The following is a 20,998-nucleotide window of genomic DNA, read 5'->3' as shown; positions in this document are numbered from 1 at the left end:
CAGCATAGTGCATATATTCATATTCGTAGATAGTTCTAGCTAATACTATTATGGCAGCGCAATCGGAAGTCCTAAAATCCCACGAATTAGAACTCAGTCGAAAAAGTATTGAGTAACAGAATTGTGGAATGAGATGCTCCTCAGAGATCTTGGTGATGAGGGAAATATCATTGCCATAGGCATCAACTACTATCTAGGCGTGATAAAGTTTTTTAATCACTGGAGGGGGGTACAAGGAAGCAAAGCAGTCGCAACGTACCGAAAGAGCGAGCTGTTGGCAGCAGGACGGTGTTGATGGGCATAAAAGCGTGTGAACCTGCTTGGTCTTCGACATGTTAGCGATGAGGCTCCATGGGCAAATATGGTGTCAAGATAACAAGGTAAAAATAAAGAATATCAGAATATGTAAGAAATTGAATATCATGCGTCAGTGCTGTATAGAAACCCCGGCGAGGGCTTCACAGACACTGGGTCAATCGCAAATTACCGCATCATGTGAGGGGATGTAAACAGAGAAGTAAAGGGAAAGAAGTCAAAAGCTTACCAGTTAACATGTGGAGAGTCAAGCTCCCTGGTGGAGAGAGTTAGTGAACAAGATGGCGGAGATGTTCTGGACAGAACGACATTTTGTTCTGATGCAAGATGGCGAAAGGTCGACAGAGTCTGGACCTTTTGAAGTTCTGCAAAGTAGCAAGAGGAACAAGCAAAGCAGATCGGATTGAAAACTTGAAGCTTAAAAGCAACTCCATCGGAGCGGATAATATCCGACCTCCGATGGAGCGCGCTAAGGCCGGGAGGCAGCCCTAGGCCGCACGCAAACGCCCCTGGGTGGGTTGCTACTGGCTGCTAAGCGAGACTCTTGTGGGCGAAGGGCCGCAGCACCGAAATTCGCTATCCGGCAGACCAGAGCGACTTGTGCGTTTCGGACGACTTCGACAACCCGACATTTCGACAACAAATTATCAACACCGTCCTCCCGGAGTCTGTCGACCGTGAGTTGCTGTCCGCCCATACCGTGATCCCCGCAAGACTTCAACTAAGACGTCCATTTTTGCTATTTTTCTAGGAAGCTTCGCCATGGCCGATATCGATGTTCAGGTTGCTCAATGGAAGCTGGTTGAGGTTGGCCGCGTTGTGCTGATCCGCAGCGGTCCTTTCACCGGCAAGCTCGCTGCCATTGTTGAGATTGTCGACCACAAGCGTGTACGTTTTTGCGCATATACCGGAATTGCTACGAGCGAGAAGGAATGGGATTTCTATTAGGAGGAATGCGATATTGACATAAAGGTTGCACCGATTAGGTCTTGGTCGACGGTCCCTCCACCGAGGAGCAGAAGATCGTTCCCCGCCACGTCCTTCCTCTCTCCCACGCCACCCTCACTCACTTCGTCATCCCCCGTTTGCCCCGTGCTGCCGGTACTGGCCCCGTGAAGAAGCTTTGGCAGAAGGAGGAGATCGATGGCAAGTGGGCCAAGTCCAACTTCGCCCAGAAGACCGAGCGCGCTGAGCGCAGGAAGAACCTGACCGACTTCGAGCGCTTCAAGGTCCTCCGCCTCCGGAAGCAGGTACGTTTGCGAATCGCGATGGTGTGACATGCACGGGATATCGGGTTATATGGAAGAATTTCATATGAAAGTGGTCGGGACTATTGGTCGATTACTGGAAAAAAAAAAAAGAGCTGGGGACATTATGTGCATGGAATTGCAGGAATAGGTGCTGACATATCGGACTTTACAGGCTCGCTACGAGGTCCAGAAGGCTCACGCTAAGCTCAGGGCGGCTGCTCCTAAGTCATAGACGGTTCATGAGGCTCGGTGCATAGAGTGACAGGGTTGCCTTGGGACGGGTTTATTTGCTGATGGTTTTAATTTATTTTCAGCAAAATGGGCTGTACGCATTATTGACAGCATAAAAATGATTCAAGAACCTTTGATATCCTGGCATAGGTTATCCTCGTACGTCATGAAAGATGGAGGGCGGCTCGGAACGCCTTGCAATTAGTATATGGCAAAATGGTATCTCGGGGTATTAATGATCTTGACATGACCTGGTCATCACTTTAGACAAAAACCAATCCACAAACCCAAACATTTCCCAGTAAAATCAAAACAGTAGAATCGAGATATGGCATTGAATTGCTGCAAATTAAATAAGATAATGTAGAATGAACGCTTGCGCCAGTAGAAGTGGTGGTTGTACGAACTGTAGATGCATCGCTTCTGTGTGTCCGGGGTGAGGGTCCCAATAAGCTCGCTAACGATTTTCGGCAGGATGACATTCACACAGCTTTGCGACTTCCCAACTACAACAAGGCAAAAAAATCCCCCTCATCCACCACAGCTCTTTGTTCCGCGTCTAGGTAAGTTGAAATGGAATTCCTTGCCGCGAAGTTCAATTTTACGGTCGATTTTGGCGATTTCCCGCAGATTTGTGGGTGTACCACGGTCTGAGAGGGACATCTTCGAACCTCCCACCTCCAGCGACCAGTCACGTCCCACAGTGCGATTTGCTGACCATCAACTTCACAGCCCTTCTAGGCTCACTCGATTTACAAAATGGCCGACCCCCGTGTTGAAGAGCTCCCCGATGAGGAGGTTCCCAAGACCAACGTTGAGGATGCCGGCAGCTCCTCCGAGTCTGAGGCTGGCGATGAGCCCACCATCCCCGGTGGTGCTGCTGTCACCATCCACTCTCGCAACGAGAAGAAGGCTCGCAAGGCCATTGGCAAGCTCGGCCTGAAGCACGTTCCCGGCATCACTCGTGTCACTCTCCGCAGACCCAAGAACGTATGGATACGGCCCTGTCCCTCCTTCCCGTGCGACGCTCAACAAACCTTGCATTCGTGGATTTATTGTGGGCGACGAAGGGTTTTCAGAGACCGCAGGAGCTAATTCTATCGTATATAGATCCTTTTCGTCATCAACCAGCCCGATGTCTACCGCTCCCCCTCCAGCAACACCTGGATGTATGTGTCTCCTTGGACTATGACGAAGTGATGAATCATATCAAAGCTTACATTGTTGCGATAGCATCTTCGGTGAGGCCAAGATCGAGGACCTGAACGCCACCGCTCAGGCTACCGCTGCCCAGCAGCTTGCTGAGGCTGCTGCCAACGAGCACGCTGGTCACGACCACGACCACGACCACGGCAAGGGCAAGGCCGCTGAGGCTGAGACCAAGAAGGAGGAGGAAGAGGATGACGGCGAGGAGGTCGATGAGTCTGGTCTTGAGGCTAAGGACATCGAACTGGTTATGGCCCAGGCTAATGTGTCCCGCAAGAAGGCCGTCAAGGCTCTTCGGGAGAACGACAACGATATCGTCAACTCCATCATGGCTCTCAGCATATGAACACCGCCAAAATGAACGCTTGAAATCGGTGGCTGACGTCTCTTGGCCCTGCTGGCAGGATGGATTTTGGGTGCGAGGTCAGATCGATATCCCCTAGGATGCATGTACTGTCAGGCCCCATAGTGTAAATCATTTAGCCAAAAGCAGAATTGAATGATGTGAAGCACTATTTGGAATCTCCATTAGGATGAATATTTTAAAGTGTACACAAATTTTTTCCGTACCCGGAGAGTTAATCAAATCCAAAAAAAAACAAAAACCTAGGAATCTAAATGAAGTATAAACATGTAACTAAGCTCTCCGGACTATCTATACGCACGCCCGCCCCTGCCAACTCCCTTGTGTAGTGCCAGTTCGGGAACACGGGAAAGCCGTGGTCACGTGAGGACATCCCCATTCCAAATCTTGCCGAGTTCAACCCTCACCCTCCCGGAACCTCCAGCTTCGCACGTTGAACTCCCCTCTCTCCCCCAACCTTCTCCGTTCCACATCTCAAAATGGCCACTGTATGTGGGGTTCCTGTTTTTGTCATAAAATTGTCTCGGATGGCGAGGAGAAATATGTCAGCTAACTCTGTGGTGTACAGCGTAGCGCCGCTCTCAAGGTCGACTGGGCCAAGTTGACCACCTCCCTCGGCCTCCGCGGCCAGACCGCTGCTTCCCTCCAGGCCTTCAAGAAGCGTAACGACGATGCGCGCCGCAAGGTTCAGCTCCTGTCTGAGCAGGCCCAGACTGTCGACTTCGAGCACTACCGCAAGGTCCTGAAGAACCAGGCCATCGTCAACGAGATCGAGAACCACTTCAAGAACTTCAAGCCCGCGACCTACGATGTCAGCCGTCAGCTGAAGGCCATCGACGCTTTCGAGGCCCAGGCCGTCAAGGGCGCTGAGGAGACCAAGGGCAAGGTTGAGTCCGAGCTCCGCAGTCTCCAGAAGACCCTCGAGAACATTGAGACCGCCCGTCCCTTCGAGGACCTCACTGTTGTATGTTATGGTGTCCCAGAGTTGGAGTGCGTGAGGTCTTGTTACAGGTTTATTAATGTCTTTTCCTTTTCTTTTCAATTTAGGACGAGGTTGCCGCCGCTCAGCCCGAGATCGACGAGAAGACTGCCTCCCTTGTCTCCAAGGGCAGATGGATGCCGGCTGGCTACAAGGTGCGTGATGCAATACGTGCATTTATATTTGGTCCTGCAACGAGTGAAACTAATGGTTATTTGAATTATAGGAGCGCTTCGGCGACATGTCCGTTGTTTAAACGGTTACATCTTTTGTACCTATTTACGTCTCTCCATCCTTCGACCAGTATAATCACACGAAGTTACCCTTTGTTGTCAAGCATGTTGGCCAGTTAGGATACCCTTGCTCTCTGGCAGTGTGATATCGGTTGTAGGGTCCTGTATAGAAACAATGTTGAATTTAGATGGTTCCCTCACCAACCGGACCGTTTTTGTATATCGGCCCTCGACCGCTATGTTACGCTTTATATAAGAGCAGTCGACCATTTCCACTACCGAAAATACCTAGTACGCGCATTTGGATATTTGGGGCAAGTAATCTGTAACAATTCTCCAAGAAATCGCGAATCGTGGGCGCCCACTTGCGGCGTGTATCGACAATCGACATCATTTCCCATGTCAACTCCGGGAGCAGCAAGATGATAAGATCAGGTATCTTTCTATGTAGAGTGCTCTCTAACCTTCTCCAGGTTCACAGAGACCAGTTCCTTCTGATTAGATTGGTGTTCGGCCTTGATTGCCGCATTGAGAAAACAGTTTGTTTGTCATGGTCGTAGTTTGCAAACCTCTAAGATTAGCCTCGAGCCTTAGCCGATCCCGAACAAGCTAAACTCTCTGCGCCAACACAACGCAGGGGATCCTACGCTTCATGGCTGCCTCTGGATGATCGCGCATCCACGTCGTGGTGGATCGATTATGAGTTACAAAGCCAAATCATCAAAGTCAGAGGCTTAAGATTACCTTCTGTGAACCTATTTGTTATCGGTTCAATCAAATTACGATCTCCACTCTGACAGATTCGCGCCCCTATTTTTGCTTCACCAGGAACTCAGCTGGCGAACTGAGTGGTCTAGACCATTTCTTGATGGTGATTAGACACACCGATGGCCCTGTCAATCTGCAAGTACTTAAGCTCATGATGGTAAGGTTATCGCCAGTAGATGTTAGAGCTCAGACCATCCTCTCGAAGTGTCATCCCTCAAGACTTACATATTATATAATCCCTCCAGTATACAGAAAGTTATCAGGTCATCATTCATTTCAATGTCTAACGTCTCGCAGCCGGCCCTAGCCGGATTATCAGCACTCGAGAGACTACCGGTAGAAATCATCCAAGAGATTTTCCTCCACTGTGTCGAGGTTAACCTCCCGCGAGCCTCCATACACATCGCCCGGGCTCTCTCCAACACGGTCCTATACACCTGGGTCATCCGCTATGTCTTCAGCAGCACCAACAAAAGCTCCAGACAAGATTTCTTCACGCCTGATTTTCTTCCCTGGCCTCTTGATGTTTTTGCCCTCTCTCCCCCAGAAAGGAGAGACCTGCAAAACGTTATCCTCAGTTGTCGTTGGTGTACACTGCCTCTGATCCGCAAATGCCAGAGGGACTACATCCAGCATACCATCCGCCGCAAGTGTCTACAGCTAGATTTATCGCCTACAGACCGCCAGATCCTCATCAATATTGGCGAGCAATTCGACAACGACCTACATCATACGTCTGATGAAACGCCCCATGCTCATCGCGGAAAAGGCGACCTGATCCTCAAAGCCAAAATCCCCAAGTCGGATGTAGACTGCAAAGTTGCATTGTGGTTCGATGCTGGCGCAGTCCAGATCCGTCCAGCCAGCGAGATCTACCGGGAGACTGACATCTTCCGGCTACCAAGCTTCGCGACCAATTTACCAGTCCGGGTCCCGGACAAGCTCCTCTTTCCTCCTTGGACGGAATCTAAGCTGGACTTCCTCGGGTTGTTATCGAGGGACGGCTATCTGGATGAGGATCCCGAGCACCCGCGGGCGAAGCGGATCCTTCGACAGACGATTCGAGATCGTGACCTCGCAACGTTCAAGCGATTGCTGAGCATGCGTATTCGTGTGCCGTGGTACAAGTACCCCATCCGGTGGCCTGTCCTGCCAAATCATTTCTACGTGGCTGTGAAGTATGCGGATGAGGTGGAGGACCCTTTCGTCAGGCTGCTGGTGAGTCAGCGATGGGAGGATATCCCATCTGACGACTTCCAGCTCAAGGATCAATTGATGGCTAAACTTGGGACAGGCATCTCGGGATAGTTTGCCAGGATGACCTCGAGTCTGCAGTAGTCGACATGCACATATACTACAACTACGGGGTACACCCAGTTCTTCTACTTCGACACTCATAATTTGGTGGAAATTTCATTGCTCAGGTTGGAAACAGGATATCAGGCATGGCACAAAAAGATCAGGGGAACACAACGCAACAACAATACAAAGAAACCACGATAACTCCGAAACTGATATCCACGATCATATCCATATCCGTCATAACTTCATGGCGATTAAGTCTTGGTCAAGGTCAAGGTCGGGCGTTTTTTCATGTCAGTCATGTCAGACTCTTGACCTCCGCGTTCTTCTCCTCCTTCCACCACAAGATCCGCAGGTCAAGCACGAGATAATCACGTCGAAGAGGGTAACAACACCGTCGATGATCGCCTTGCAGACAGCACCGATTGTGTTGACAATGCCCATCAGGCAAGCGCCGATGGCGTGGAAGATACTAGCGATCTATATGGAAAGCATGATGTGTTAGCCAATCATCATTTTCATTTGTAAGTAGAAGAAGACGAAGACATACGCAAGAAACCACAGCACCCATATTGACGACTCAACTGAAGTTCCGTTGTAGTTGTAGTTGTAGTAGTAGTTCGGACGTAGTAGTGGTATGTATGTATGTAGGTAGGAATTTATTTCGAATCCTTCGGCACAGTAGAATTATAACTCGAAGAAGCAGTAGTATGAGTAGAAGTGTCACTGAAAGGACGCATGTTGTTGAAAAGAAAAGAATCTGAGGAAGTATCAGACGGAGATATATATATGTCGTGCCGCAGCAGTGAATGTAGTAATACTTCAGTGGTTGATTAAGAAGAAAGTACAGGGGACAAACGACGATCGATGATGTATGATGTTCTTAACACAATACAAGTGAAAGAAAATAATAATAATAATAATAGTAAGATCGACACACACCCTACATATTAATATCCCGGTAATTCTTCCTATGGCTTGAACTGATTCCTTGGAACCCTTTACCAACTTCATGCCGTGCTTTACGTTGGCTTTCCGTGTGCCTTGAATGCCGTCATATCGACGACGGTGTCTCCCCGAAAAGGGGAATTTCCATTGCGGATCCTTAAACCGACTAACATCGTATAGAGTAAAAAACTAAATAACTAACTCAATATTCTCCCCAAGTGACGACGTGCATATTATTTCCCACTGACTTGTGTGTCATGAAAGGGTCTCGCCACTTGATAAGGCTGAGACCCTTGACGTTATGGGCTGGTCTTGATTTCCTCTGGTCTTTTTTTCCCCTTTCCCTCTTAATTACTACTTACTACTGAACAGGAACAGGGAGTATGTCGGTAGTGACGTCATGACTTGTGCTCCCTCTTCCCCCCTGGTTCCTCTTGTGGCTTGATGGGGATTAGTGTTAGGGTTTGATAGTTGCTTAATTAGGAAGGTATCAGGTGATATGGGGAAGCCCTATACTTACCTTTTTGGGTGTGTATGGTTGTTTGCTTTGTTTGATAGCCAGACCTAGATATCACAATAATGTCTCGAATGGAAGTTACGGTATGAGTTGCTTGTCTATCTTTCAGGCTAACTGCTGTATGCTTGACGGTTTGATATACTGAAGAAGGCAATTGTATGCATGCATAATGTCATTAAATATGGACCTATTCTTTTTTGTTATCTTACACATTACAACACCATATCAATAATCTACACAGCATCCCCGTACCGTCCACTCACTCATCTGAGCGGGCGTATGTATGCACATTACATATTCGTCAACAACCTCAAAATCCCATTCACTCTTCCTCCCAACGTAATCTGATACCCCGTCTCTACGACTCCCTTGCACATTTCCCATGCGCCGGTCCCATCTTGCCGCGCACCATCACCCTTGCGAATAGGGTAATCCACTCTGGGCGGAATCCTCGTCGCCATAAGCTTGGGGAAGCGATCCACACAGACAGCCTTCACATTACTAACGCCCCTCAAGCCCTCTTCGCCCGCGAACCGGCCGTACCCGGATCCCTTGACGCCACCGAACGGCAGTTGAACCGCATAGTAGCTGCCAAAGTCATTGACCGACACCATGCCCGACTTGATGTTCGCCACGCAATTCGCAATATCACTCTGATTGTAGCCAAAGACGCTGGCACCCAGGCCGTAGTCCGTTGAGTTGGCGATGGCGATGGCGTGGGGGACGGAGGAGGCGCGCATCACGAGGAAGACAGGGGCGAAGAGCTCCTGTTGAGCGATTTTCATGGTCGGGGTCACGTCTACCAGGAGAGTCGGGGTGAAGTAGTGGCCTAGGGGGTGCTCGGGGTGCTGGAAGCGCTTTCCACCACAAATCAGGCGTGCACCTTGCTTGACGGCGTCGGCGATGAGCGATTCCAAGCGGTCGAAGGGGGCTGGGGAGATCATGGCGCCGACGTCGGGGGTTCCGGCGGAGGTTTGGGAGTCCAGGAGGATGGAGCCGAGACGAAGGCGGGCAATACGGGTGGAAACAGCCTCAACGAGTTTGTCGTATGCGTTGGGGAGGGCGATGATGCGCTCCACGCCGATGCAATTCTGGCCGGCGGATTGGAAGACGCCGCGCATGAGGATTGAGGCGATGGCGGGGATTTCGCTGACGGTGCGCGAGTCGTCGAGGACCAAAGCTGGATCTTTGCCGCCCAGTTCGACGGTCACCGGGGTGAGAGACTTGGCGGCGGACTCGCAGACTTTGTGGGCCACGGGCTTGGAGCCGATGAAGGTCAATTGGGAGATGTCCGGGTGGGAGGTGAGGTGGTCTGCGACGTTGGGTAGGCACACGATGCTCTGGACGAGGTCGCGCGAGTGGCCGCAGCTGGAGAGGGCGCCGCGGATGACCTCGAGGAAGAAAGCGGAGGACCATGCGGTTTGTTCGGAGGGCTTGACAACGACGCCATTTCCTGCGAAGATCGCGCTGATGACGGGGGAGATGAAGTTGTGGAAGGGGTAGTTCCATGAGACGCAGGCGGAGACGACGCCCAGAGGCTCGTAGGTGACCATGTTTTTCTTGTACATCATGAGGAAGTTTGTCGGGCGCGATTCCGGTGCCAGGGCCTTTTCACCGTGGTCGAGTGTCCATTTCAGCTTCTCTGCGGTGACGAGGATCTCTCCGAACGCAGCGTCGACTTTGGTCTTGCCTGAATCCAAGCAACAAGCGGTCACGAGTTCATCTTGGTGGTCAAGGACGTATCTGTTGGACGAAGGGTTCAGGGTCAGTGACTGTGTTGGTCGCTGAAACTTGACATGGCAAGCTAGGTACGCACTTCAGCAACGTCCTCAGAACCTTCCTCCTCTCTGCAAAGCTAGTATTGGCCCATTCAAGCTGTGCGCTCTTCGCAGCCAGGACTGCGCGATCGACGTCGTCAGGAGTTGCGGGTTTAATTCCATTGCCGAGTACTCTTCCGTCCGCGGGGCAATAGCTCATAATCAAGGTGTCGTTCCATTGCTGCGTAGGAGAGGGGCAGTCAGAAGCATGTCAAGATAGTAAGATGTAGGGTATATTTTGCAAAGGGAAGGGCATTTAGTGAGGTGGAGCGTAGTAGGCAGACTTACTCCCCGAATTTGTCCCTCCAGCACTTTTCTTCCCTCCCCTTGAAGGCTGTCCCATTTCTGGCCCTTCCAATTGGCCCGAACTTCTGGAGGAATAGGCACATTAAACGAAACGGCAGCTTCCTTTCTACCTAGAACGTAGAGACAGCCCAGGTACGCGGCCGCGAACGAGAGCAACGTGACACCGAGTAACGGACCTTGGGTCCGGAGTTGATCCACAAGAGGCTGGAGAGCCGGGGGGATGAATGGATTGAGTGAGTCCATTATGAAGGTCGCACGAGGGCGATTGAGACAACGCTCTGCTTGCCCGGGCCCTTCTGAGTGTGTGAAAAGCCAGGGAAGGGCGAAAAAGGGAGGAGGGGACTTGAGGACCGTCTGGAGGTGGTTCGATCAATTATCCACTGCTCCGATATGCGGGTGCACGTGCCAAGGGGCCGGCTCCGTCCAGCTTTTTTGCAGTATCTCAAGAGGTTTGGGCGATTGAAATGACTAGAGACAAAAGGGATTATGTATTGCAGGGTCTTTATATCCAGTTTAGGGATTCTCTAACGAGTACTTCGAGTGACTAGACACGGTGCTCCAAATTCGCCTGAATTGCATGCGTGTAGCTAGAGAGATATATATATATATGTGTACTAGTAGTGGCCAGAGAGGGTACATGAAGAAGATACTCAAGAGATATTTGATAGTCTGAAACAGTGACCTAAGGGTGTAGAAAGAGGTACTAGGTTACTTTTCTATTGAATCAAGCATATGTATCTGTCTAGTAATAACTGTTGGTGACTATGTACAACTATCAGCAACTTTCTGTAATTAACTAACTACTTATACGGAGTTATGTTGTCGGAAAACAACTCCCAATGAACCGGCTTGACACCGCCTGCCATCTGCGGGGAATTTTACTTCCAGTTTAGCGCATCTGTTTTGCATGCCGCCTACTACCTGACGTATTATCCATATAATTTCGTCTATTCTTCCTTGGGAGGGAAAAAAATAATAAGAGTATAAGAATCACAGAATAAGAATCTATTCTGTTTACAACACGTCTAGTTAATAGTTATATACTTCTCTATACCAGTCCTATTGCTACCTTTTGCTTACTTATCATGAAATCATAACTAGCTTCGCAGTATTCTAATCCTCCCTTGCCCCTGTATATTATCTGTATTTTATGATACTGTAACTTCACAACATAGACTCCTTCCTTTCTCCTGCTCGAAGCCTATGAGGGTAGGACTACAATCACTGGGTAGAGACTGAGCTTCACTTGCAAGTAAAGCGTGGGCCTATATGCTATCTTTCTCGGTTAATCATAAACTAGCCTGATATGTCAGACTCACAGAAGTTTCGTTTGATGTAAGCCCTCGTCGACATCAGCAATTCAAGCTATGTATATCAATATGCTGACGGTGACCAAGAGGCTTTACAGGCTAGGCCTAGTAGCGCAATCCAACATCCTCCTTCGATCCTCCCATTTTCGCTCCTCTGGGTATAAAGTCTTTGAAATCGTTGTGGGGTTATGATTGACATAACTAGTTACATTGAACTTTAACTAACCAGTGGTCTCACTTGCTGGATTATCGGCTACGTGCGTCAAAAGGTAGGAATTTGATCCTTACTGTAACGCCTAATAAAGGATAGATCAGTAAATGGATAATCAAATGTATTACCTAGTCTATTGAGGAATGTAAGGGCGAATGCATGTTGATTCCGTCAGTTTATCTCCACATGTTTCTCCTTCACTCGACTTCTTCATTCTACTGTATGTGCTGCTCAATTCCCCCTTCCCCGAGACGAGATGGACAGAAGCAGAGAAACCTGGGATAGTAAAGGCTGTATGAATATGGTGATGGGCCGAGTAACGTACAAAGGGCACTGATGATGGGATAGCCTTACGCTGTGGCGCAGCTGAGATGGGCATTCTGCATTAGAGTCAATGGCATTCCATTGAGCTTTCCTAGGTGGCACCTTGATTCTTAGCATCATCCTCTCCCCTCCGGTATGCAGCCTGAAAAGTCGCGTGAACAAACAGATCGCTTGAATAAACCATTGCTACCTGCATGTACAGTGCCACTCCAGCATGCTAAGCCAAGCACCGGGAAAGGGTTCTTCTCTTGTACGTACGTAGTACTATAAATGTAAGGTTCCCCATCTTCTCCTCTGGACTTTCCTCGAACTAACTTGATCTTTCTTCTAGTTCACATCTATTATAGCTTGATCTTTGGACACCACTTGTCATTATGAAGTTGTCAGTTCTCGGCGTCCTGGGCTGTCTTTGTCTGGCCTCTGCCCAGATAGAGCCGTCTGATACGGAGGCTAGTATAATTTATTGTTCCAGATGGGCATATTGTATGGATCACATAATCTCTTCTAACGAATTGAACAGTACTTTGTTACTATCGAGATCGGCCCTCTGGCAGAACCAACCGAGCACGACCTAAGCGCAGATATAGGTGAATGTGCTGGCCTGGAAACCCCAACCGAGTAAGAATGCCAGAAAGAAACACAACTCATGTTGTGGAAAATAGCCATTTTTGTCGTCCTATTTATTAGACATGCCATGCTGACATCCGATGCTCAGTTACGCCAACAGTATAATCATTGTGGGGAAGGTGAACATCTGCGACTTCTACCTAGAGTATGTCATCCATAACCCATCATTGCGATCTGTCCGGAGGTCAGACAGACCGATACAACCATAGATCTGTTGATTAACTATGGACAGTCGCACGGATTGTACCGGCACCAGGTACCCAAGCTTGGCTGTTCCTGGTGATGACGCTTGGCGGAAAACTGATACTGGATATGAGTATAACGAATACGGTGCTTTTGGAAGTGTCAACTGCACCTTTGATCAAAGCCTTGACGATGAATACTCCCCTTACTATTACTAAGATTCTGGAGAGATAAAAGGACGCATTATCTTGAGGGTTTTGCTAGGTGGTTTGATGTATTTTCACCATCGGCTATTTTTCAAATAATCTTTAACGGAAAATGGAAGTTAGCACCACTCCTAATACTATCAGGTTTGATTCGTCGCTGAAGTGACTGAATTTTTTTTTATGGCATCGGACAACCTAGAATCTAGCTCTATCTTATTGCAAACAATAATGATACTATCTAACTAGCTAATTGATAGCAAATGACTCCGTACACAGGGATAGATCACACATGATTTGCTGATGTCCTAAGCATCTCTGCTCAAGCACGGCGTTTCCGTCCATTGGGCTTGGTACCATCCGTCGTTAATTCCGTGCTCCCTCCCTTCCTCTTTCCAGTCCTTTTTACCAGATGATCAATTACACAACCTTCCTCCCATCCGGCAGATGACTGCCCAGTGATAGCCCGACATCGTGGACAAGACTTACCATGCCGGATGAGGAGCTGGTGAAGAGAATATTTCAGATGATCAGGGATGCGTACTTCGAGATGGCTGAACGCCGTAATCTCCGTTGCTTTGTCCGGAGGCACCCAGTTCAGCCACTTGCAGATGCGGAAGATGTGAGTATCAACCGCAAAGCAAGGGCGTTGCAGGCAGAAAAGCAACACACAAGCAGCAGTCTTCGGACCTATCCCGGGGTATTTGACCAACTCCACCATGGCATCCTCTGTGGCGAGGCTATGAAGATGGTTCAGGGATAGGAAACTCTGGTCGGCGCATGCAATTTCATATTGCTTGCCACCTTCGGACTTCTGAAGCAGATCTGATGGTGCATCCTGTGAGCCTTTCAGCAGCATGTCTCTGCGCTGCTGATTCTCTTCGTAGACCATGTCTAGTATGGCCTTGATCTTCTTGCTTTTGACGTCCGCTAAGCCGCCACGCTTGATGGCTTCAAAGACATCTTTGAGCGGTGCCCGACGAACAGCATCCCAATCCACACTTCCTTTGCCGACACCTTCCTTTAGGATCCCAAACTTCTGCACAAGACCGTTAAAGGCCATGGCAGAGTTATTGCCTGTTGTTGCTCCGCTGAGCAAGGTGCGGATAAGAGCATCGAGGACTGAGGGAACCTCGCCACAGCCGGTAACAGTGAGAGATGGCTCAGGAATAGTGGTAGGTGCAACGATTTCTCCATGTACGGTCGAGAGTAGCCGATTGACTTCTTCACATTCTTCTGGGGTTGGACGAGCCCAGTCAGGGAACGGGGTAATTCCAGGTGTGAGGCCATATGTGTTAGTCTTTTTAACCTTCTTCTCTTTTCCTCTGGGCTCCGAGGCAGCTTTCATGGCCCTGTCAACGGTGCTCTGCAGGGTGTTGGAAACTGCATCTATCTCTTCTTTCTTTATCGGGGTGTCGCGGATGTCTAACTTGATTGGAGCGCTCTTATCATGCAGCTCGGATAGCACAGTAGCTGAACCTAAATTGTGAGGAAGTTCTTGGGCATCATTTATTTTTGCAGCTTTGCCGTTTGTCTTTAGCCTTTTGCGAGCAGGCCCATCAACTAGCCCGTTGCTCTTCGTGGCTCGAGAGTGGCTCGCAGATGTAGTGGCGGTGGCTCTTCTCGCCGACCCTTTTAGATCCGCAACATTCGAGTCTGATAACTTGGATGGCTGAGCCTCGCTCTGCTGCACTTGAGCAGCAAGCAGCGCTGCCTCCCGCGCAGTGGCGGAACGTGTTATACGAGCCATTACTGCTCAACAAATGACATAGAGTGGATGGAAGGAAGCCGTGCACTTTCCACACTGTAGAGGCAAAAGCGGAAGCCGACCGGCACCTTGGAAATGCTGCGCGAATTCAGTTCAGACCACGGTGCATGCCCTTGGCTGAAGGGCGAGGCCAAATAGATGCTGCATTACGCAAAAACTGCCTAATCAGATCGGATATAGTCACCACCGTAATCGTTATGCAAGAGTTTACAGGTTTGGTGGCCACGCGAGATGAGCAACCGTCGTCACATGATCGGGAACCTGCAGGGTCGTCCTGCATCCTACGTCATCCTATCAGAATATACTCCATAGTAACACAGAAATTGTCATCGGTGGTCTATATATTCGTTAACACGTAGGGTATCTCAGCCCTCCGTTGTTTCTGATAACCAGTCAAGCAGTTGGCCTCCCTATCTATCGTCCACCGTCTACAAACTCCAAGACTCCAGACCACATAAATGCCATGAAATGGTTTAAATAGGCCATAATGTCATAATCATGCGTGATCAGCAATGTTATGGATGCTGATGTCCATACGATCCTTCACCTTGGGATGCTCTTCTTCCTTGTGCTTGCGGGTGGTGCACACGCTGACCTGGGGCACCTCCGACTCGCTGGGGTCCTGGGCGGGGATGATGTTGCCTTGTTCATCCAGCTTGACACCGTTGGCCGCCATGCGGAAGTCCTTCTCGCTGGCAAAGCCGTGGGTGACAGCTTCTTTGGCACGGTCCAGCGCCTTGATCTTGCGACCTTCGCCCCGGAGCTTCTCCAGGTGCTCGAAGTAGCCGTCGGAGACCGGGGTGATGTAGTTGCCGCAGAACACACCGACTTCAAAGTCGCGTGGCTCAGACAAGCCGTTCTCCTGAGCGATCTCAGCACAGGCACCCTTCAAGTCGTCCAATGTTTGGTAGATGACACTGTCAGCACCAATGTGCCTGGCGATAGACTCGGTGTCGCGGTTGTGGGCAACGAGCTCGGCAGGCGATGCCAGGTCAATACCATAGATATGAGCATGTCTGTCAAGATGGTAAGCAACTGGAAGATGTTTTTGCAGAAACTGTCAACACTTACGTAATCTCTGGGGCGCAACTGGCAAAGTAGACCTTCTTAGCACCGGCTTCCCGGGCCATAGTGACGATCTCCCGACTGGTCGTGCCTCGCACAATACTATCATCAACCAAAAGGACATTTCGGTCCTTGAACTCGGCCTGCATAGCATTCAACTTGCGGCGGACACCCTTCTGTCTGGTCTTCTGCTCAGGCATGATGAAGGTACGGAAGACGTAACGGTTCTTGACGAAGCCTTGGCAGTAAGGTTTGTCCAGATACCGGGCAACGGCCGCCGCAGACGTCGTCGAGGTCTCAGGGATGGGGATAACGACATCGATATCCTTGACCACTTCCGGTCCAAGGACATCGAGAATCCGGGCAGCAAGACGGTCACCCATCCGCTGACGGCTACGGTACACGCTGATACCGTCAATGACGGAGTCAGGACGAGCAAAGTAGACGTATTCGAAGATGTCAGGAGCATAAGACTTCTTGGGAGCGACCTGACGGAAGACAGGCTCACAACCCTTCTCGATGATGACCGCCTCACCCGGCTGGATGTCGCGGATGTTGCTGAATCCGAGCTGGTGAAGGGCGACCGACTCGGACGCCATCATGTAGTCGGTGCCCTCACCGTCAAGAGAGGCTCTGGAACCGAGGACGAGAGGACGGATACCATAGGAGTCACGGAAACCCAGAAGACCGAAGCCCGCAAGCATAGCAGTGCAAGCCCAGCCACCCTGGCATCTCTCATACATGCGGCTGAGACTGGCGAAGAGGTCTTCGGTGTTGACACGCGCCTTCTTCGTCTCGCTCAGCTCGTCAGCCCAGATGTTCAGCATCAACTCACTGTCGCTGTCAGTGTTGATGTGACGGTGGGCTTCGATGTCGAGATATCTCTTCAGCTCGGGAGCGTTGATCAGGTTGCCGTTGTGAGCCAGACAGATACCATATGGACTGTTCACATAGAATGGCTGAGCCTCAGCGTTGGCACTGCTCCCGGCAGTAGGATATCTCAGATGACCAATTCCCATAGAACCCGGCAGGTCTGCTACCCTGGCGCCATCGTTGAAGACCTTGGCCGCCATACCGTTCGACTTCAACTGATAGATGCGACCGCCGGTTGCGCACGTGGCAATTCCTGCTGCATCCTGACCTCTGTCTAATCACGATAAGACAATTATTAGCCGGTGTTTCCTGAGATACCGATAGTTTCCGTGTTCTGGGGGGCTCTAAACTCACGTTGAAGCAGGTATAGTGCCTCATGAAGGTCGATGGCAGCGGACGACGAGGGGTTCGCCTGAATCAGAGCAATGATACCACACATTGTGTCGGCGGTAGGATGTTCTAGTTGGAAGCTTTGAAATTAGCATGTGCTTCCCCAAAAGAAAAGACCAGCAAGGCAAAATTTCAGTGGCAAGGTAGTTATAGTCAGATCGGAAAATATCCGCAATGATGCTTAGGAAGTCTAACATCTATAAAAAAAAAACCGAAATTCATCATAGAAAGAAACAAAGGCTGAACCAAAGAGGCAAGAGGAAGAAAGCGATCCTATACTCACATCCAGAACGGGTAGAGAAAGTCGTGGGAACACACACACACAGTGTGGTGGGGTAGAAAACGGAATTGGACGGGTGTAAAAAGATGGGATAGAGCCGGAAACGTCTATCGAGACATAACAAGACTCATGCAGAGGTAGTAATGGTGGCGGATGATGGCCAATGTCACGCCCACGGAGGGATAAGTGAAGCGAATAACATGGTTAAAGGAGTTTTTTTAGGAGAGAAAGAGAGGAGAGAGAGGCCTCGCATCTTATTTCTCCTGCTCTTCTCCACTGCCAACCGAGTAAAAGGGAAGAATTTTTGCGGGTGCCGCTAAACCAAAGAAAATTTCACAAACCGGAGATTGCCCCGGCTTTCCAGTAATGCCGATGCCGGACCTGACTCAGCTCCCCGCCCGTTCCTGCCATTGGTTGATCCATGCTTTGCTGGTCTCGACCACTCAGAGATGAGTGTGCGGATTAGGTAATTTCTATCTATATAATTTCATAGTAGATAGCTACTAACTAGTACTACTAACTACTAGTATAGCATACTAGAAATATGGCACAGGCTATAGCCATTATTTCGCTATTATCAACCCGAATATCCCTGCTCTACTGCTGAGCTGCCTTGAATCTTATGGCTGCTGCCTAGTCTCACTCAACCTCGATGAACTGGGCTTGTGAGACCTGTGTAAGGTGCTGTGCAGCCAGTGTGATGCAAGACTAGCAATCAGCCATAGTGAATTTCACAGCCTATTCACAAGTCAGGTGCAGTGAATTTCACAGCCTATTCACAAGTCAGGTGCTTCGTTATACACTTCGGAATAGGTCCATTTATACACCCTATATAGCCCAGATAACTGTTCAATGTTCACATCCTCACACACACACACACACACATCACTCTCACATCACTCTCCTCTACTCCTCCACTTCTCGATCATGTCTACCCTATCAATTCTCTCTCTTGTAGCCAATCAAACTCTTTGTTTACTCTCACATCCGCCAGTTCGGTATCTCTCGTCCAGCATGATATGCGCAAAGCGTGTTATTCTTCACGATGTCGTCTCCTCCTGTGTTACTCCGTCTTTTCACTTCCTTTAAGCTACTCTTTTCTGTCCATTCACCTGGCTATAAATATGTCTTTCCTTTTCTTCCAACTTTCTCTCCTCTACATTTCCCTATCCTCTGCATATTCCTCTTTCCTTCAAGGTCTTTACCACTTTGTTTCTTCTGCAAGAGTAGCCCTCTTATCTGCCCAACCAGCGTATTTAGGACAGACCAGCTCGATCACATATCTTTCTGTCATCCAGAATGGCTCCATTCTCTTTTACCATGCCTCACCTCTGCGAAAGTGATAATGAATGGCCATCAGACTCCATGTCTATCGATGGGGACTCGGAGCGGAGCAGCGTAACCGTCGAGAACGACCCTGACCGAGTCCTGAGCATTCAGACTGAATTTCGCCCAGGCCCTTCAACTGAGAACGATCCTGCTCCCGCCGAGTTCAATACAATAATAGAACTGGATTCGGATTCAGAAGATGAATTCCAAGAGCAGGACTACCTGACCGACGCTGCTTTCAACCGGCTCTTACAGACCTGGAACAGTCGACCCCAACAAGAAGATGCTGATGCTGATGTGCAAATCATCGATGTCTTACCCGCTAAACGTCCCCTCACAGAATGGTGTGCGAATGGTATTGTGTATACCCCGGGGCAATCCTTGGAGATATTCGATGGGAACTTCATACGGATCGAAAGCATCTCTCAGCACGTTGTCTCAAAGGAGATCTTCTTTAACGGACGACATCTTCTGCGCGCAACCAGACATAAAGGCACATATGTTCCTAAATGGCCCAACGAGCTTATCTGGGTAGCCAATGACAAAAGAAACATTGGCTTGGGCCTGATTAAGCGGATTGTCAATATCACCTTCACTAATTCCTGTCATGTGGATCACGATTCCCTGAAGAACCAGCGTCCCCACGGCCTGTTCTGTCGGTTGAAAGAGCATTTCCGCATGAAGCCAGAGGACCCAGCCTCCCTTGAGTACATCTCATTTGATGAAGCAGATGAAGGATATAGAATCCATCCCAGGAATTTGCGCAAGGCGTGGAGGGGAGACACTAGACCTTTTGGAGAGGGGGATGCTCCGTGTGCGATTGATCTCGAGGAATCGGTCATTGATCTTACTGGGCAGAGTACAGATAAGAAGACTAATCGCCAGTATACGTTTGGGGACGGTTTCTGCGGTGCTGGCGGAGTGTCTTGCGGTGCTCGCCACGCTGGTTTGCGCCCTACGTGGGCATTTGATAATTCGGAACACGCAGCGGCTACCTACCGTCTCAACTTCCCTGATGCTGAGTGCGAAGAATCGGATGTCTTTACATTCTTGACGAACAACTATGAGTTCCTTAAGGTGGATGTCACGCATGGGTCTCCGCCATGTCAAACTTTCTCCCCGGCTAAGACCATACAATGCGCTACAGACGATGCGAACTCAGCATGCATCTTCTCTTGTGGCGACCTGATCAGGAAAGCAAAGCCGAGAGTCCATACAATGGAAGAGACCAGCGGGTTATATGACCGTCACCGGGAGACGTTCCATCGTGTGGTCCAAGATTTTGTTGAAATCGGCTACTCCGTTAGATGGACTATCCTTAATTGCGCGGACTTCGGAGTGCCACAGACAAGAAAGCGCTTGGTAATCATCGCATCTGGGTAAGTAGACATTATGTCTTTCTGGTTTACGTGTACTGATTAATGGTCTTTGTAGTCCCGGGGAGACCCTCCCACCCTTCCCTGAAGCAACGCATGGGCTACCTGGTTCTGGCCTCAGAGACTACGTGACGATTAATCAAGTTATCTCTCGTATCCCGTATGGGGCTGCTGACCACGATGTCGAAGGTGCACTGCAACGTCGCGCGCATGAGCGAAGACCATTTGACGCCAACATACAGGCACGAACGATAACCTGTGGCGGCGGCGAGAATTACCACCCATCCGGTCGACGGGGCTTTACTAACAGAGAATTTGCATGCCTGCAGACTTTCCCTCTGCGCTTCCGCTTCGGGCGTCGCGAGGTGCGAAAGCAAATTGGGAACGCAGTGCCGCCGAAGTTGGCAGAAGCGATTTATCGCACGGTGAAAGCCTCGTTGCAGCGAACAGATCAAGAGGAAACCGATACTGAGCAGCGCGGGCGACACTGATTCTGTTAACATCATGGTCTTCTTTCTATGCGCATTTCGTGCATTTCTTGGATCCCTTCTCTTAGTTGCCCTTGTTGTGGTTGTTGGGTTAGCGAAAATAAGGATCGTAAGGAATGAGTACGGATTGGCGGGCTTTTGTTGTGTTCGACTTCGGCCCTCGGTGTGGAATTCGGGTGGAGTCTCGACTGTCAGAGCTCCGAAGGGAGAAAGATGGGGATGATCCGCCAGGAGATCCACATGCCTTTGCCTCCATTTGATAGCCGCGGGAAGACAAGAAGCCATCCAACCGCGGAGAGAAGGGGGAAGTCATCGCCACGACAGTTGTTGGTTTT

The 20,998-nt window shown here is 49.7% G+C and overlaps 8 protein-coding genes across 8 annotated transcripts; 6 read left to right on the top strand and 2 right to left on the bottom strand.

The window, feature by feature from the left end:
- The first annotated feature begins 1 nt into the window (after position 1).
- Positions 2-2,104, top strand: ASPBRDRAFT_77378 (60S ribosomal protein eL14). Its single transcript, XM_067629359.1, has 5 exons — positions 2-380; positions 908-981; positions 1,067-1,203; positions 1,302-1,565; positions 1,738-2,104. The coding sequence occupies exons 1-5, from the start codon at positions 352-354 to the stop codon at positions 1,795-1,797; spliced, it is 564 nt and encodes a 187-aa protein (XP_067476337.1). The 5' UTR covers positions 2-351; the 3' UTR covers positions 1,798-2,104.
- Positions 2,105-2,537: 433 nt separating this feature from the next.
- On the top strand, positions 2,538-3,629 carry ASPBRDRAFT_46374 (nascent polypeptide-associated complex subunit alpha). The gene is made up of 3 exons (XM_067625629.1): positions 2,538-2,786; positions 2,907-2,965; positions 3,030-3,629. Exons 1-3 carry the CDS (start codon positions 2,556-2,558, stop codon positions 3,346-3,348), a joined length of 609 nt encoding a protein of 202 aa, XP_067476336.1. The 5' UTR covers positions 2,538-2,555; the 3' UTR covers positions 3,349-3,629.
- Positions 3,630-3,801: 172 nt separating this feature from the next.
- On the top strand, positions 3,802-4,989 carry ASPBRDRAFT_46373 (F1F0 ATP synthase subunit d). The gene is made up of 4 exons (XM_067625627.1): positions 3,802-3,854; positions 3,935-4,330; positions 4,414-4,500; positions 4,572-4,989. The coding sequence occupies exons 1-4, from the start codon at positions 3,846-3,848 to the stop codon at positions 4,599-4,601; spliced, it is 522 nt and encodes a 173-aa protein (XP_067476335.1). The 5' UTR covers positions 3,802-3,845; the 3' UTR covers positions 4,602-4,989.
- Positions 4,990-5,625: 636 nt separating this feature from the next.
- ASPBRDRAFT_131685 (uncharacterized protein) lies at positions 5,626-6,654 on the top strand (the record flags this gene model as incomplete). The annotated part of the gene is made up of 1 exon (XM_067618356.1): positions 5,626-6,654. One exon carries the CDS (start codon positions 5,626-5,628, stop codon positions 6,652-6,654), a length of 1,029 nt encoding a protein of 342 aa, XP_067476334.1.
- A 1,613-nt stretch (positions 6,655-8,267) lies between these two features.
- Positions 8,268-10,653, bottom strand: ASPBRDRAFT_46371 (aldehyde dehydrogenase family protein). Its single transcript, XM_067625626.1, has 3 exons — positions 10,219-10,653; positions 9,930-10,111; positions 8,268-9,856 (listed from the first exon to the last, which is right to left on the bottom strand). The coding sequence occupies exons 1-3, from the start codon at positions 10,477-10,479 to the stop codon at positions 8,404-8,406; spliced, it is 1,896 nt and encodes a 631-aa protein (XP_067476333.1). The 5' UTR covers positions 10,480-10,653; the 3' UTR covers positions 8,268-8,403.
- Positions 10,654-12,401: 1,748 nt separating this feature from the next.
- Positions 12,402-13,537, top strand: ASPBRDRAFT_46370 (uncharacterized protein). The gene is made up of 4 exons (XM_067625625.1): positions 12,402-12,530; positions 12,602-12,699; positions 12,797-12,853; positions 12,941-13,537. The coding sequence occupies exons 1-4, from the start codon at positions 12,456-12,458 to the stop codon at positions 13,107-13,109; spliced, it is 399 nt and encodes a 132-aa protein (XP_067476332.1). The 5' UTR covers positions 12,402-12,455; the 3' UTR covers positions 13,110-13,537.
- ASPBRDRAFT_131707 (uncharacterized protein) lies at positions 13,417-17,239 on the bottom strand (the record flags this gene model as incomplete). The annotated part of the gene is made up of 4 exons (XM_067618358.1): positions 13,417-14,846; positions 15,400-15,878; positions 15,934-17,074; positions 17,155-17,239. The coding sequence occupies 4 exons, from the start codon at positions 17,237-17,239 to the stop codon at positions 13,417-13,419; spliced, it is 3,135 nt and encodes a 1,044-aa protein (XP_067476331.1).
- Positions 17,240-18,664: 1,425 nt separating this feature from the next.
- On the top strand, positions 18,665-20,710 carry ASPBRDRAFT_293282 (DNA cytosine methyltransferase). Its single transcript, XM_067622644.1, has 2 exons — positions 18,665-20,178; positions 20,234-20,710. The coding sequence occupies exons 1-2, from the start codon at positions 18,770-18,772 to the stop codon at positions 20,664-20,666; spliced, it is 1,842 nt and encodes a 613-aa protein (XP_067476330.1). The 5' UTR covers positions 18,665-18,769; the 3' UTR covers positions 20,667-20,710.
- Positions 20,711-20,998: the final 288 nt, after the last annotated feature.

Source organism: Aspergillus brasiliensis (assembly GCF_001889945.1).
Source record: "Aspergillus brasiliensis CBS 101740 unplaced genomic scaffold ASPBRscaffold_11, whole genome shotgun sequence".
NCBI classification, from domain to species: domain Eukaryota; kingdom Fungi; phylum Ascomycota; class Eurotiomycetes; order Eurotiales; family Aspergillaceae; genus Aspergillus; species Aspergillus brasiliensis.
Note: the sequence above shows the minus strand (reverse complement) of the source record. Positions and strands in the feature narration are given on the sequence as shown.